The sequence below is a fragment of the Musca autumnalis genome, unplaced genomic scaffold, assembly GCF_047663935.1.
Source record: "Musca autumnalis isolate F117 unplaced genomic scaffold, ASM4766393v1 scaffold_2, whole genome shotgun sequence".
Taxonomy (NCBI): domain Eukaryota; kingdom Metazoa; phylum Arthropoda; class Insecta; order Diptera; family Muscidae; genus Musca; species Musca autumnalis.
The window spans coordinates 215,918,250-215,936,421 of NW_027411755.1; the positions used below are offsets into that span (position 1 = coordinate 215,918,250).

Below are 18,172 nucleotides of genomic sequence, written 5' to 3' on the forward strand. Positions count from 1 at the left end.
CGGGACTTCAAAGAAGTCAATCCCGGGATTCGGGATTTGAGAAATCCCGAAAAATCACGGGTTTTCGGGATTCGGGATTTTGGGATCGACATCCCTAATTGTGTTGGTTAAGATTAGTTTACTTTTAACTTTAGTTTTAATTTAATAGTCATGTATTGTCATCCAAATCTGAAAAGTGTGCAAAGTTTCAGTTCGATTGGTCAACTGCAACTGCGTTAAAAATGAGTTACCAGATTTGAAATGCAATTTAAATAAAACATCGTAAAACACTGTAAAAATGGTAAAAATGGAGCAATATTGGTTTTGATTTCATATTCATTTATTGTCATCCAAATCTGAAAAGTGTGCAAAGTTTTAGTCCTATTGGTCAACTGCAATTGTGTCAAAATTGAGTTACCAGATTTGAAATGCAATTTAAATAAAACACGTTAAAACACTGTGAAATGGACCAATCTTTGTTTTAATTTAATATTCATGTATTGTCATCCGAATCTGAAAAGTGTGCAAAGTTTTAGTCCGATTGGTCAACTGCAACTATGTCAAAATTGAGTTACCTGATTTGAAAAGCAATTTAAATAAAACACAGTTAAACACTATAAAATGGACCAATATTGGTTTTGATTCCATATTCATGTATTGTCATCTAAATCTGAAAAGTGTGCAAAGTTTCAGTTCGATTGGAATATAGAAAAAATGGACCCATATTGGTTTTGTTTTAATATTCATGTATTGTCATCCAAATCTGAAAAGTGTGCAAAGTTTCAGTTCGATTGGTCAACTGCAACTGCGTTAAAAATGAGTTACCAGATTTGAACTAAACGGACCAAAGAAAGTTAAATAAAACACTGTAAAAACTTCTAATTCGAAAATTAAGGTTCTGACTTTTGAAATGTGTTTTTAAACTTGCAAGTTTTTAAAATATTTATTTCAAAAATCAAAAAGTTTAAGCAGATAGGTGAAAGCCTACCAAAAATTCATAAAGAGCATATCGGAAAACCCTAGAAACCACCTGTACCTCAAAAAGTCAAAAATGGCGTATGGAACACTTAAGCATGACACCGACGATATCACTGCTCGCATCGAGCTTAGAAATGCTAGTAGCCAGCTAATCGCTAGTAGCCGTCTCATCGCTCGCATCCAGCTCACCGCTCAGCAAAGCTTGTACCCAACTACTTGCGCGTAGCCATCTCAACGCTCATAGCCAGCTAGCTCGTGACGCTCATAGCCAGCCGCCCGTACCCAGATACTCGGTCGAAACCAGCTTATCGTCAGCACACTTACCGATTGAACCTAAAGATTTAACAGCGCCCATTTGAATTATTAGGGGGTTTCACAACTTTCGGGCTGTTTTCTCAAGGAGTATGGACTTGCCCCTGAAAAAAATGTCACCGTCGTAATTGAGGCAGCGAATACAAGTTGCTTCAAAAAAATCAAAGTGATTCGACAGCAGGTTTTAAAGTCAACTTATCCGAAATTTTGTGTGGGAGGTACCCGACGGAGTGAACAAATATAGTCCAAATTCGAGCCTGATCTATATCTGGTAGATATATTAGGATGTGTAAACTATAGACCAAATCAGTCACTTCCTTCAAGAGTTGTCGTGCGCAAAATTTTGGTTTGATAAGTAACGGAAGGAGTGAACAGATATAGTCCATATCAATCAAACTCCAAATTGTCTGCAACTCTATTCGACATATTCGCGAGTAGATGTATATAGGGATTGCAGTAAAACGTAGATATATCATAACCACATTCCTGGATGTAAGTTATCCAACCATTATTGGCGATATTCTTAAAAATTAGGCTACGATTTTCGAAATACTAAAAACCTTGCTCTAGCGAAAACAATGACAATTCTCTCCCGGAACTAGAACCCAAAATTCCAAATGAGAGCATATGGAAAATTCTGGGATATACCAAAACATGGACATAAAAATTTGAAAATACCGAAATCTGGGCAGAACTTTTGAATAAGGACTATAAGAAACATGGTCCGATATGTTTAATTTTCTTCCTTTTCAATTCTAAATCCAAGACCTAATATATTATACTCTGTACCACATTTCGAAATTATTTCTTAAATATGGTAAACCCTATCCATTCCTTTGTGCCAATATTTCATATAAAATAACAACTATAAAAATATGTAGCTTAATGTAACATTTAAAGTTTCACGAACTTACATTATTTAGAATTTATCGTGTGAGATTTTGCTTCAAACAACTTGAATAAAAGTATTGATGGTTTTGCAATAGGCCACCTTCATATTCTCTATTCATAGGTGTTGCTGTGTAAAATTTCCAATATTAATACCACCATACCGTTAGTGTTATCTGCAAAACCTATCAAACTTTGCATCCAAAATTAATTATAATGACCAAAAATAGTCCATAGTAATGTAGTTGTTACTGTTTTACATAAATGTGTTTTAATGATGAATAGATGGGTGTGTGTGTAACTGTGCTGCTATGCCCTAAGTGAAACTTCATATTTATAAAGATACAATATGAACATTATGCAAAAATGGTTGGTAGTGAAAGATTAATGAATACATCAGAATTTATCTGACGATACCCAAACTCATAACTAAAAAGTATGTACGTTTGTGTGTATATGTGTTATAATATGTGAATATGTTCCGCTATTAAGTTACTGGTGCTCGTCAGCCAGTCCGCCTACTTGCCTGCTGCCGTAGTGGATATGAGTGATGTCAGCGGCGAAAAATTCATTTTTATGCAAATGTCGGCTGTGTGCGTTTTTTTGTTACTCACTCCACATATTATGAGATTGTTTTTTTTTCACGTCATTATAATAACATTTTGATGATTACTTTAAATGGAATTTGGCTACCTTTTTGAAGTGTCCTTTTGAAAACGAAGGTATAGGTTTGAATTTTAAGAAAAATAATATATTCTATGTAAAAGTTGATGAAGTGGAAAGGACCCTACGGCAACAAACGTGAAATAATAAAGGGGAAGAATGTTAAATGGATAGATATGTGATGTTAGAAAGCTTTAGAAAGCTTTAATATATGGTTTGTCACGTAAAAAATTGATACAGAGTTTTTGTGATTGTTTAATTTAGCGAATTATTATGCAATTAAATAAAAAAAAATATAAATTAAAATTTTCTGATGCAGAAACTTGCCTTGGATGAGCTTAATTTTATGAAATAAAAAAAGTTGGTAGTTTCAATCCATTTTTTGTGCTTCTTACATAAATTGGTGAGTTCAAATTATGAATCAGTTTCGAATCAGTTTTTCTCTAGCAGCTCTTGTTTTTTAAATAACTTTTATCCTTTTTATGATTTTTTTTATCCAGATTATTTTTGGGTAATTTTAAACACGTATTTTTTAAGAAAATGTCGTGTAGTAATTGTTTAAGATCAAAGATCAAAGTTTTCACGTTAGTGCAGTTTGAGGTCAGTCAGAGGATGATTTTGAAATGTTCTACAAAAATGTTCTACAAAAATGGTTTAAATGACCCTACAAGAACCTATGATGACCAATTTAAATTGAAAACATTGACTGATATTGGTCCAACATTTTGATATGAGAGAAGACTCCTTTGTCCCGCCTAGGATGTTTGTGGAACATTTATGTTATTATCATGCACCTCCATTACAAAAGTGCATCTCAGAACTGATTGTGACTTCAGTTAGGCTTTATGGTCTCTAGTACAGCACTGTAATTTCATTGTACAAACATCTCTCGATCCCAATTGGTGTTCTTAAATCCGTTAATTGATTGGATCTGTCAATGGGATAGTTAGGACCACAGTTTACGATACCTAACACATAAACATCTACAAATTTACCAACGAAAATTATAGTTATTTTGTACCCTCCAGTGGAGGGTATTCCGGAACATGGACTTACAAGAATATATATACTTTATATGGCCGCACATGAATATGTCAATCCGTTACTAACGGAAAAACAAACTTAATATAACCTACATACTATGGTGGAGGGTATAAGAAGAATGTGGGTTAATTTAGACTCATCAAACTAAATCGCACTTTACAAATACTGATTCTACCCGTCTTAATTTATTGTTCCGAAGGTGTGTTTTAGAGAAGAATCCTTCGAATGTGAAGTCGGCAGAAAATTTATATTTGAGCTACATCCAAATCTGGGCCGATTTCGATATAACTTGGTACATTTTTACCGATTTTTGTCGGTAACTGAAAAAATTAGTTAAAGAATTTCATATCAGTGCCTCATGAGCCGAACAAACACTTCGCTAGATATAACTTTTTCAGTACAAACTCCTTGTGTCAAATAATTCAATTAAGTAAAAACATTACGAAGTCTGCATTAAATAAATTATCTGAGGAACAATTTCCATTAACATAGTTTGTTACTGGAACTGGAATGTTTAGAAACTCATATAAAGTTTAATCTTGCTAGTTAATTTTTAAGTTACTTACGAGACCTCATCAAAACGCCGGAATTATTATAAGTAGATGCCATGTCTGATGCTCTGAGATGTTTGTTTCCCCAAAGAAAAGTCAAAATTTATTTATTTTATACCCTCTACCATAACATAAAGGGTATAATTAAATTTGTCATTCCATTGGTAACACATTGCATAAAATTCTATGTCGCAATTTTTAAGACAGAGCTTTGTAATTTGGTATAGAAGTTTCCATTACTCCTAGAATGTTTGGTATTGAAAATGAGCTATATCGGCCCTCGATTTGATATAGCCCTCAATTCAGGCTTCGGCGTCGATGGTGAATATCGACTTCGAATTTTTATTTATGTATTGACATGTTCTTAAATTTATATTTATTAACTTAGTCTATTCACAAATAGATTTTACAAAAATTTTCCACGTTTCTCTGTTTCTCGCCATCGATCGTAACTCTCTTAACGATTTGGTCGTCTTAATCTGGACTATGCGTCACCACGTCATTTTAGGCCGACCCCTCTTGTGCGATCCTTGGGGATTCCATTCCAACGCTGCATGAGCTATTTCAGTTCTTGGCTTCCTTAACGCGTGTCCAATCCAACCATATTTTCTTTTGAGAATTTCTTTATCTATACGTTTTTGGTGGGTAACGTGTAATAAATTATTATTTGAGATTGTGCGGGGCCACCATATACCAAGTATGCGTCGCAAATATCTGTGAAAGTTTGCATGTTCATAGTGATCGATTTGGTGACATGCCAGGTTTCGCAGCCATATAACAACACTGACTTAAGACATGAGTTAAATATCTTTATCTTGGTATTTAGGGTTAGGCTTCTTGATCTCCACATTTCGTATTCTGTTTTCCACATCCATTCTTGTACCTACATCCTTTGTGAGAATACTGCCAAGGTATTCAAATTTGTCGATGTCCTCTATGGCCTCATTGTATATATAAATAGATGTGTTGACTGATGCGTTTATCCTCATAGCTATTGTTTTTTTAATGTTTATCTTAAATCCTGTTTTCTCAGCCTCTTGGACAATATTATTCAATTTGTTTTGCATGTCGGAACGATTGTTTGTTACAAGGACTATGTCGTCTGCGTAGACCATTTCACCTAGTTTATTATGTAAATACCAATTAATCTCATAACGTTCTTGATTCGCTCGTTGTAGTATAACATCTAAAACTGTTATAAATAATAATGGTGACAGCCCACATCCTTGCTTTACACCACTTATCGATATAAAGGCATCACTAAGACTTCCGTTGTGAAGTACTCGATTACTTGCACCATCATAGAAGTTTTTTTAGTATATTTATAATTTTATTTGGTATACCTCGTGATCGCAATGCTTTCTAAACATAGTCCCGTCTCAGAACATCACATGCTTTTTCAAAGTCTATTAAGACTAGGTATAAAGGAGCATTAAATTCCACTGATAATTCTAATGGAGTTTATATGGTCTATGCATGATTTATTTGTCCTGAAACCAGCCTGTGAAGAGCTGAGTTGATTATCTAGTTGTTCTGATATTCTGCCGAGGATTATGTTGTTGAATATTTTCATGACCGTTGGCATTAGAGATATACCCCTCCAGTTGCTGCATTTCTTCCTGTCGCCCTTTTTGGGTATTTTTATAATGACGGATTCTTTCCACTCCGTAGGTATATTCTCTTCTATCCACACTCGTTTAAATACTGGCTCCAAAAGTTTGGGATACCATCACATCCAGTTGCCTTGCCTGATTTCAGTTTTGAGATTGCCTCAACTATTTCCGCATAAGTAGGAGGGTTTACGTCAATGTCTGTATCTGTAAATTCACTTTCTAACACGTCTCCATCGTTAGGATCATCATTCTCATGAATAACGTTTAATCTCATCTCAAAATACTTCTTCCATATATTCAGTTGTTACGTTTTATCCGTGATTTGCTCATTTCTTTTCATTTTCGATTTGTGTTGAAGTCCTTTCCTGACTCCCGGTCATTTATTATTTTGAAAACTTATTTCGTATGGCCTTTGTTTGCTGCCAGTTGTGCTGCACTGCTCATTTCATTGAAATAATTTTATATATTTTTAATTTTTTGTAGTTGTTTATTCCTTATATTTCCTATTTAGCACTCTTTTTTCGACTTGGATTTATAAGTTAAAACATTTTTGCATATTTCTTGTATTCTCTTTCTTAGGCAGCTCCATATGGTATCAATATCAATGCTGCCATCGCCGTTAATTTCGATATTTCTAATTTTACTTTTGAAGGCGTTACGGCGTTAAATTTTTCTGTATCAATAGGTGGGTTTGATTGCTGTGTAATGCTTTTTGGGTGTAATTTCAGAAACTTTTCAGATATTATTAGGTAGTGGTCGCCGCCAATATCCGCACTCCGTTTATTGCGCACATCGTGTACTGTATAAAACCACTTTCTCATGGCCAGATGGGTTTCTCCAGGACACTTTGTGATTGTCTTTATGTGGAAAGACAGAGCCACCAATTTTAAGGTCGTTATTCAAGCATGTTTCTATAAGAAAGTCGCCGTTTTCATTGCATTGTCCAAGTCCATGCTTTCCCATTACTTGTTCATATCCTGAGTTATCGTTTCCGATTTTTCCATTGAAGTCGCCCATCATCAATACCATGTCCCGACGAGGAAGATCACTTGGAACTCTATTTAATAAGCTATAGAAATCTTATTTTTTTTCAGCGTCTTCTGTGGGAGCATAACGTTGCACAACCGTCATATTGATCTTTCCACTTTTTAAGCGCGCTGTAATAATACGCTCTGTAACTACTTTCCAAGATATTAGCGCGTTTTTCATTCTTTTGCTTAAGAAGATTCCCACCCTCGTATATGGGATCATCGCTTTGTGGCATTCCAGAGAATATTAAAAGGTTACCCTTTTGACTGCAGAATTCACCGCTGCAGTTCCAACGAACTTCTCTTAAACCAACGACGCCTAGTTTTAGCCGTTCGCATTCAGCTTCTAGTTGAGCATACTTCCCTGCTTGATATAGCGTTCGCACATTCCATTGACCAAATCGAGTCCTTTTAACGTTGCCAGTTGTCTTTACCATGTGATCATTCTTTTTGTTTTGTTTCCTTTCATTTTGCATTCTCGAATCATTTATTATTTCAGAAGGTATAAGTGATTGGCCCATATCTTCCGATTTTGGTGGTAGGTCTGCTACCTTGGACGTTAATATTTAGTGATAACACACGCTCTTTCTTTCGCTGAACGGAAGCAGTACATGCGGATCCCACAGCGCCTTCTGTCGTTCAAAGGAAACCATACCAGCTGTCTCAGCTCCGGTTGCCAATTGTACTAAAGGACCAGCTGTCGCCCCTTAGACTAGAATTTGGTCACCCTCGGGTATTTTATTTCCCTGATGTTCGCCATAGAAATATAAAGTGAACGTCCCCAATTCGCCAATGGGAGGGTCCCGATGGAGGTTTTAGCTTCCCCGAACGACTTTGAATGAACGAACATGTTTACCGGCTATACAACGACACCAGCATAATTAAACGTGCAACGGTGCGTTGGCTAGGCATGTCATGAAAATGGGCTATGACGAACCCACAAAAAAAGACGTATGTATATACAGTGGTCGACACTCGTTTAAGCGCAAGCCAACTTTTGTAATTATTCGCGAATTAAACTACATACATTTATTTCGAGTTTCCCTTATAAAACAGTTAGTCTTATTACATTTTAACCAATTAGGCACAAAACTTACTCCATAACAATTAGTGGCGGAGAAAAAATTTACAAAAACCTTAAAAATGGTAAGACATTCGTATAAGCGCACCCTAGTTAATAGGATTTAATATCATGTTTAGGCCAACATTTATAATAAACTAGCTGACCCGGTCCGCGTTGCTGGCCCGTTGTTTGGGTTCTCCGTGTAAATTTAGTTATCTATCCAGCATTGATACAGCCATAATTAGGCATCCATCTTGAAACTTCATAATATAAATGAATGTTTTGACATAAATTCCATGTAATGATATCCCCCAAATTTAAGATATAAAATCTCTTTTATTATACGCTTCACCATAAATTTACAGTTTAAAGCACTTTGTGACCCACATATAATGATCGGTGCACGTCAATTAACATTGCTATATATTGGATTGTTGGTCTCGGTTGGGGTCGTAATTATTACTGCAGAGAATTGTCAGTATAGGTCCACGTTTTGATATAGCTCCCATAGAACGGTACCGGCTGATTTTCGCTATTTTTGAGGATTTAACATCATTATCACACCGAAATGGCTAAAATTTGGTTATAATGTAATTTAAAGAGGAGAGCATAAATATTCGTATCGACCGAAAGACACGCCTTTTTATTTGCGCTCGGTATGCAACAGTTATAGGTTCACGTTTTGATATAGCTGCCATAAAACAGTACCTCCCGAATTTCGATAGTTTGGAGATTAGTCACTTTTGGGGGTCGTAAACAGTCTTGCAGAGAATTTTCAGTATACGTCCTCGTTTTGATATAGCTTCCATAGAAGGATGGCGCCTGATTTTCGCTATTTTTGGTGGATTTAACCTTTGGATAGTGACATCTCGAGTTATCGGGATTTTACTGTATTCCAAAATGTGGAGTTGATCGCGCTATCCCACTTATTGTTTAGTGTTCAGCGTTTATAGCATTTTTAGGCACGCAAAATTATGTATATTATCTGAAATAATAAATGTTTGAACATTTTGTGATGACCGCGATATTTCACTTCCGCGAAGACGTAGTATTGCAAACAATCTGTAAACAATAAAAAAACAAAAAAACATTGTTCCACAACATCCCATACGGGACAAGGGAGACTTGACAATCTGTAAACAATACGTTCAAAAATATCATGGACTTTAAAAAAAATTGAAGGAGAACCTCCGGTCACTACACTTAGCCATATTAAAATAGCTCACGACCGCGCTATCCCACTTGTTCAAGCTAGTGTTCACATAATTTTTGTGTCACTCTTACTAAAATTATGTATATTAATTGAAATAATACATTTTTGAAAACTTTGTGATGACCGCGATCATTCAGGGAAAACAATCTGTAAACAATACGTTCAAAAATATCAAAGATTTCTGATTCTCTTAAAAACATTGTAGGGAGGACCACCGGTCACTATTCTTAGCAGTAAAAAACAGCTTACGACCGTTCTAATTAACTGAAATAATAAATTTTTGAAAATTTTGGAATGAACGCGATATTTCACTTCCGCAACGACCATTCAGGGTTAAGACAGTAATTACCGTAGCAATGCAAACAATTTGTAAACAATTTATTAAAAAGTATCTTGAATTTCGCGGATTTCTTAAACAATTTGTGGGGAGGACCACCGGTCACTACACTTAGCGGGATAAAAAAATTGATTACGACCTATTCTCAGACCTGAAAACTCCACATACAAAATTTCATAAGATTTCCCTCTCATGTTATCGGGATTTTACTGTATTTCAAACTATGGCGTTGACCACGTTATCCCACATATTGAAGCAAGTGTTATAGCGGTTTCGTAGTCACGCTTACTAAAATTAGGTATATTATCTGAAATAATAAATTTTTGAATAATTTGGGATGACCGCGATATTTCACTTCCGCGACGACCATTCAAAAAAATATATAGCCTATTTTCACCACCGGTGTTCCCAGTACATTATCTAAAATTTTCAAGAAAATCTATTCAGCCGTTTTTGAGTCTATTCGGAACATACAAACAAACAAACATACTAACATACACACATTGCCTTTTATATATTAGACTAGCTGACCCGGTCCGCGTTGCTGGCCCGTTGTTTGGGTTCTCCGTGTAAATTTTAGTTATCTATCCAGCATTGATACAGCCATAATTAGGCATCCCTCTAGAAACTTCATAATATAAATCAATGTTTTTGACATAAATTCCATGTATCCAGGTATCCCCTAAATTTAAGATATAAAATCTCTTTTATTATACCCTTCACCATAAATTGACAGTTTAAAGCACTTTGTGACCCACATATAATGATCGGTGCACGTCAATTAACATTGCTATATATTGGATTGTTGGTCTTGGTTGAGTCGTAATTATTACTGCAGAGAATTGTCAGTATAGGTCCACGTTTTGATATAGCTCCCATAGAACGGTACCGGCTGATTTTCGCTATTTTTGACGATTTAACATCTTTATCACACCGAAATGGCTAAAATTTGGTTTTAATGTAATTTAAAGATGAGAGCATAAATATTCGTATCGACCGAAAGACACGCCTTTTTAGTTGGGCTCGGTATGCAACAGTTATAGGTTCTCGTTTTGATATAGCTCCCATAAAGCAGTACCTCCCGATTTTCAATAGTTTGGAGATATAGTCAGTTTTGGGGGTCGTAAACAGTCTTGCAGAGAATTTTCAGTATACGTCCTCGTTTTTATATAGCTCCCATAGAAGGGTGGCGCCTGATTTTCGCTATTTTTGGTGGATTTAACCTCTGGATAGTGACATCTCAAGTTATCGGGATTTTACTGTATTCCAAAATGTGGAGTTGATCGCGCTATCTAACTTATTGTTTAGTTTTCAGCGTTTATAGCATTTTTTAGGCACGCAAAATTATGTATATTATCTGAAATAATAAATGTTTGAACATTTTGTGATGACCGCGATATTTCACTTCCGCGAAGACCATTCAGGGTCAAGACGGTAATTACAGTAGTATTGTATCATTTTTGTGTCACGCTTACTAAAATTATGTATATTAATTGAAATAATACATTTTTGAAAACTTTGTAATGACCGCGATTTCAGATTTTATTAAAAACATTGTAGGGGAGGACCACCGGTCACTACTCTTAGTCGTATAAAAACAGCTTACGAACGTTCTAATTAATTGAAATAATACATTTTTGAAAATTTTGGGATGACCGCGATATTTCACTTCCGCGACGACCATTCAGGGTCAAGACAGTAATTACCATAGCATTGCAAACAATTTGTAAACAATATATTAAAAAGTATCTTGAATTTCGCGGTTTTCTTAAAAAATTGTGGGGAGGACCACCGGTCACTAAACTTAGCGGGTTAAATAAATAGATTACGACCTATTCTCAGACCTAAAAACTTCACATACAAAATTTTATAAGATTTCCCAATCGATTTTTCGGAATTGCTTTATCGTGACATCTCAAGTTATCGGGATTTTACTGTATTCCAAAATATGGCGTTGACCGCGTTATCCCACACATAGAAGCCAGTGTTATAGCGGTTTTATAGTCACGCTTACTAAAATTTGCTATACTATCTGAAATAGTACATTTTTGAATAATTTAGGATGACCGTTATATTTCACTTCCGCGACGACCATTTAAGAAAATATATAGCCTATTTTCACCACCGGTGTTCCCAGTAAATTATCGGAAATTTTCCAAAAAATCTATTCAGCCGTTTTTGAGTCTTTTCGTTTCTGAATAATTTGGAATGACCGCGATATTTCACTTCCGCGACGACCATTCAAGAAAATATATAGCCTATTTTCACCACCGGTGTTCCCTGTACATTATCTGAAAATTTCAAGAAAATCTGTTCAGCCGTTTTTGAGTCTATTCGGAACATACAAACATACAAACATAGTAACATACACACATTGTCTTTTATATATTAGATTAATTCTTAATAGGACCTATGCTTTCCTCAATGCAGACGCGAATCGCAAGGTACATTGAATAAGGTAGCCGATTCACGCCACCTGATTGAACGTTAAATGTCAAAAGTTGTTGTAAACAACATACAAGAACAGCTCTTCATACTAAAACATAACAAATATTGACATTTAAAGTGTACAATAAGAGGTTTTTGTTGTTGCTATTCGTCGAATCGGCTACCTTAATTAATGTGTCTTGGCGAATCGCAATTGTTATTATAAGAAGATGAATTGTTTTGAAGTTAAAGTTGAAACAACAATTCTTAACCGCTTTTTTCAGATCAATGACTTTTGAATAGTGTGTTTCGCTAGTGTAAGCAATAACCAAGACAATACTCCATAGTTTTTAACCTGAATTTAATAAAATGTTGAACTCTATTCTTTTCAGTTTTTTTTTTATCTTAAAAACATGTGTTGAATTGAAATTTTGACCACATAAAGGGTATTGCTATCCTTAAAACCCAAGCAAAAGTTCATGTAATAAAAAACAAGACGCGACTATATGCCAAATTAGTTTAGGTTTACGGAATTGCGGTATATTCCTTACGAAATTGTCCTCCAATCTTCATGATACGTTTTAAAACACCATGTATTTTCGCGGTTATTTTAAAGTCCTGCTCTGTATTGAAGATATATAATATGTTGCACTCTCGCCGCTATGATGAACACAGCTGAAAGACAATTTTTAACATTCAATGGTAAAAAATTGTCGGGTAAAGGGTGTTAGTACAACTTTTACTTCAAAGCCAGTCAAAGTCATATAACAAGAATTTCAAATCGCATTTTTTATCATTCCGGGTACTAAAGGGTCTATTAAGAATTAATTAACGTTAAGCTTATATTTTAACTGTTAAGTAGAGTGCGCTTCTGCAAGTGTCGCAAATTGTACCAACAAAAATTTAATTAATTCGCGAGTATACAAATATACATAAAAATTTGTGTTGCGCTTAACCCTCCGTCATGCACATGTTCCGATAGTCACGTACGTAGCGCATGTATCTGGCCAGATACAGTATGTATTTCAGTACATTTATACGAAAAATATGCTATTTTAGAGATAATATTATATTCTTGTATTGTTATCACGCCAGGCAGATATATATTTTCACTTTTTTTGTTCCTAGTACATGCTTAACCCGTGTAAAAAATATGAGAAATAAAACAAAAAAATTGTATTTTTGTGTTTACTCGTAATGTCAAAAAAATAACAAGAATTGGTATAAAGTTCATTTCATTTAAATTTAGTAGTTATAAAGTCAGTTTTAATTAATTCTTAATTAAAAAAGTCTCACAAAGCTTCAGGTAAGCACCTAAAACATGTATAATCTGATTTCGAATGTTGTAGGCATACCTGATTGGAGCAAAATGTGTGTGTATCTGGTCAGATACATGCGCTACGTATACGATGTATAGATGAAAAAATCTACATAAATTTAGATTGTTGTTGTTTTTTAAAGTGTTTTTTTTTATAAAACGATACCTTACAATATTTGTAGAGGGTACCTGGAGACTCAAGCCCCTAGCTAAATCTGAAATATATTTAAATCGCAGTTGAATTCGTAAAATATCTGGCCAGATACATGTGCATGACGGAGGGTTAAACGAATGTTGATCACTGCATCAGCCGCATTGTGGTACACGCAGAACCGGACGGACAAGGCTCTAATGGAGTAGGCAAGTGAACGACGAGAAGAAGAGTCATAATACTCAAAATTGGAAATGTAAAGCAAAAAATAGAGAGTATCGGAATTCTATTATTAGTTCGGCTTTTATTACAAATGTTCTGTATATGGCCTTCTTAGTAGGTAACTAAGTTATACCCACCAAAGAACCCCTATTTCAAATATTGTTTTTTTTTGTGTTATGTAGATGGTCTTAAGGAGAAACAAATATTTGAATTCAACTCTAAATCAATTAAAGTCTCATGTTTTTTCATGCTTTCTTCCAAACAAGTCATAAATAATTTCTTGAAAATCCATTAGGGCTTTACATAATTAATTTTGTTACGGTTGTCTTATTTGCTTGAAGTAAATATTACGAATTAAAACAACAGCTACAATTTGTGCATAAAAAACATTCATTCCCAATTTCTAAGCAAACATTGAAACGTTCAATTAGACATTTCCACAAAACCGAAAGTCAAAGCAAAAAATTCTCCATAATGACTTTTCACAACTTGTTAACATTATTTCCATAATGCGTGATTAAATAATACATTAAACAAATAAGGAAAAAACAGGAAACATGAAAAAGTTCCAAGTATGAGTGGGTGGTTGGTTTTTTTTGGCATTATTATTCCTGAAGAAGTACATTGCGACGAAATGAAGACATTATTACATCAACACACAAGCTACCAACATTGAGGCATAAACCACAATGGAATTGGTAAGATTTTGCGTTGTTTTCTTTCTTTCATACTTTAGTCCCTGTCAGACAAAGAACTTCTCGGTGATGACTCTATTCCGCAAGTTCGTGGTATGCCATATGTCAGAGTTACAGTGAGTTGAATTTGATTGTTTCCAGAGAGTTGAGTTCTTTTTATTCCTCTTATGAGTCTCTATGGATTATCCTTTTTTACTTGAAGAAGTTTGTTGAACCGAAATATAAGCATCATATCTTTGGGTGTGAATGTTTGTGATGTCATACTCTGCCTACACAACAAGTACGTCGCGCAATATCTCCGCTGACTTCATACGAATATTGCAAAACCATATATGTACATATGTATATCCGGTTTGAATTTTGTTGAATGTCACTCCTTCTAAATCCATACCATTCTGCCAGTAAAACAATTTAACAACGAGACACAAATTGTCTGAAGGACGTGCGCCGGAAACAAATTTAAGCATTTCACACTTCAGTGATTGTTTTTTGAAGAGTAAAATTGTTTATCAAACTTTTGGTTTATGAATCTATTTTTTCTTTTATTTTTTTGAAAGCTTTTTTTAAGGAGAATTGTTTTCCGTTTGGTGGATTTTTCCATATTATAAATTCGGGATTAAGTTTTGTGTTCTGATACCATTGAAACTTTGTGAATTCGGTTTGTAACAAGTATGTTAACATAGGGCGGCTTCGCCACTGGGGCGCCTTCGCCATCGCCGATTTTCTTGAAAACTATAAGTACTAGAAAAAAATTGTTACAGGGAAAATTGTGAGCTTAAATAAGATCTATCATCTCCCAAAAGTTGGCATTTGTGTCCAAGATATGATTGCGGATGCACGCGGATTTGTGTTTTCAGGGTATTGCGAAAAATATACATGGTAGATATGTTTTGGGATACCTTTTTTACCTTTTGTGATTTAAAAATATATTTTATACAGTTAATAGACAACTACTGAATAACACTGTGCAACACTGGAAATGCAAACAACTCCTAATGAGCATTTTGCGAAAGTACATATTGAGACTACAAAAACCTTAATTGGGTTTTGTGTTCTTAGATCGGGTTTAGCTTTTATGGCCTCATCTAAACCGACCTAAAATGAGCCTTTTTTCCAGTGATCGGAGCTTTATCTCGAAAACTAATAAGAATTTTGCTTTGCAGTCTTCAGCAATCTTGTAGTCCTAAAGTTGTAGAAGTTATGTGTCAAACAGATGAACAAGAAGAAATATTTTCTTCTTGCTCTTATCTACAAGTTTGCTGCAGATGTCAAAACAAGATTCGTATTGGTTTCAGAGATACAGCCCCGATTTGTTTTAAAAATTCGATCTTTAACCATGTTTAGATGAGGCCATAAAAATCTAACCCGATCTAAGAAAACAAAACCCAAATATGGTTTTTGCCTATTAGTTCTCTACTTTCATAAAATTCTGGACAGAAGTTGTTTGCACGCGATTGGCTCAAAAATGTTGCACAGTGTAATAGAAATCCCAATAATATGCCGGAAAAAGTACTTACAAATGTTAATATATTCATATTATGAAATACATATGTAGGGGATGGGGCGCCTACGCCATAGTAGAAGTGTCAGACTTAATGCGAGAAAATTGCCAGCTTTAACTTATATTGTTTATGTCATAGGTATACCACATTATTATGTGAAGTTAAAATGGAAGATTACACTGTGCGACACGAAAATTAGAAGACCAAAGAAGACCAAAAATAAAAGGACATGTTTCCCGGCGTTTTTCCCTATCACTTCAACTTTCGCGGTTATGGGCCCGCAAAGACTTGAGGCCTTAATGTCAAAAGGGATCATTTTGTCAGGCTCATATCTTATAAACCGCTAAGAATTTGGATTTACTCGTAGAGCTCTTGTCTAAAAGAATAATAATTGTGAATACATAAAATCCATTCATCCTCACCTTCAAGGTCAAATGTTCCTTTTAATTTTTTCTCGGATTTTAGTCTACAGATACCTCTGTAGAAACGTTTTCTATGGAATTATTTATTATTAGAAATATGTTGCAATTTAATATATGATTTTGTAGGTGACAGCACTAATTTTCTTCTCTTGAGGAAATCCGATATGTATGATTCTGGAGCAGGTATCGTTGCTGTTTGCAAAATGAAAAGTATTGACGACATCCAACTTTATCTTGCGTTAACGATATTTCCAGCCACTGAGCTCAACAAACGCTTGGCTGCCATTAACATAGTTCCCTAACTATCGTATAACACCAAAAATTCATCAGTGTGGAGTTCAGGAAATCTTGAATCTGCATGGCATGATCGTCCTTGTCCAATGCTAAGACTTCATCCGCTGTGAGCGAGAATCATAATCGTGAGAAAGCTTTATAATTTTACTCGGCGTACAGAATTAAGTGACACATTTCTTAGCATCATATATTGTTGATAATGACCGTCATAAGGATAATGCGATCGTCACTGATTAGTCCTTGGTGCCTGAAAGAACGCAATGCGTCACAAAATTAGTAGACAAAAATGACACCGGTGGCTTGGAATAAATTACGAAAAATCCGGTATAGACATCGTTGTTATTGGATTCCAGGTTCTGTTCAACGCCAACAATAACCAATAATAAGAGGCCAAATCCCCCTGCAGTGGGTTCCTTCGTACCGGATGGACTCGAAACCGTAGTGTTTCGGCCAGCGTCTGCGCTGCTCGAATACAAGTGGAGGAGTACTAGTACTTGTCATAAAATTGATTTATTCCCGTGGGTCAGCATAATAATATGCTTTCGTTGTACTACCAGCTTAAGTGTTGCCGTTGAAACCATCCTTATTATAATGTGTTGGATAGAACTACCGAACAGCATTGTAAGGAAGGATCATGATGGTTTTGTCGTCATAAGTAAGAACATATTAAGTTAAGACTGCCCGAACTTTTTTTATACCCTCCACCATAAAATACTCTGAACTAATATCACGGTGCTCTTGAAGCAAATTTAAATGGAAGGTGCTTACACCTGGGAAGTTTTTGCGGATTCTGAAACTACAATGCTCATAGATGGGAAAAATCAAAAAACAAAAAAAATCGCCGGAGCGCTTTTTAAATAAATCGCAATTCAAGTTGACATTTTTAGGGGATATTCAGGTTTTTGCGATTTTGCTTGAAAACCGCAAGTCCTATAAAAATGGTAATAAAGAAAATGTTGTAGCTATGAAAATTTCCTATAAGATTGAACTTTATGGTATTCTCGTCCGTTTTACCGTTTTTGAGATATAGAAGTTCAAATTGGGACAATTCAAATTCAATTCAATTCTGTATCGCCCCCTTATAAAACAATGTCATGACTGCAAATTCCCAACTTAAACTTATATATCTAAAAAAATGGTACAACCTAGGAAAAGTTACATAAGCCAGTCTTGTAAAGAATTTCCACAGCTTTAAGATTTTCTCAGGTCCCATATCGATAAGACTTGCCACATTCAAGCAAAATCGCGAAACTCTAACAAAAAAAAAAAACCTAAAAATGTAACCTGAGCTTCTTTATCTCACAAATAGTAAAACCTAGGAAAATATGAATCAGCCAATCTTATACAGAATTTTCACTGCTACAACATTTTCCTTAGCACCATCTCGATAGGACTTGTGGTTTCCAAGTAAAATCGTGAAAACCTACAAAACACCTAAAATGTGAATTTTGACCGCGAGTTATTTAAAAATC

General features: G+C 35.0%; 1 protein-coding gene across 1 annotated transcript in view; it reads left to right on the forward strand.

The window, feature by feature from the left end:
- Positions 1-12,160, forward strand: part of LOC141392521 (uncharacterized) — a 66,510-nt gene extending 54,350 nt beyond the window's left edge. Inside the window, exon 3 of the mRNA XM_073965458.1 lies at positions 12,100-12,160. Coding sequence (XP_073821559.1) covers positions 12,100-12,160 — 61 coding nt within the window. The remainder of the gene's footprint in view (positions 1-12,099) is intronic.
- Positions 12,161-18,172: the final 6,012 nt, after the last annotated feature.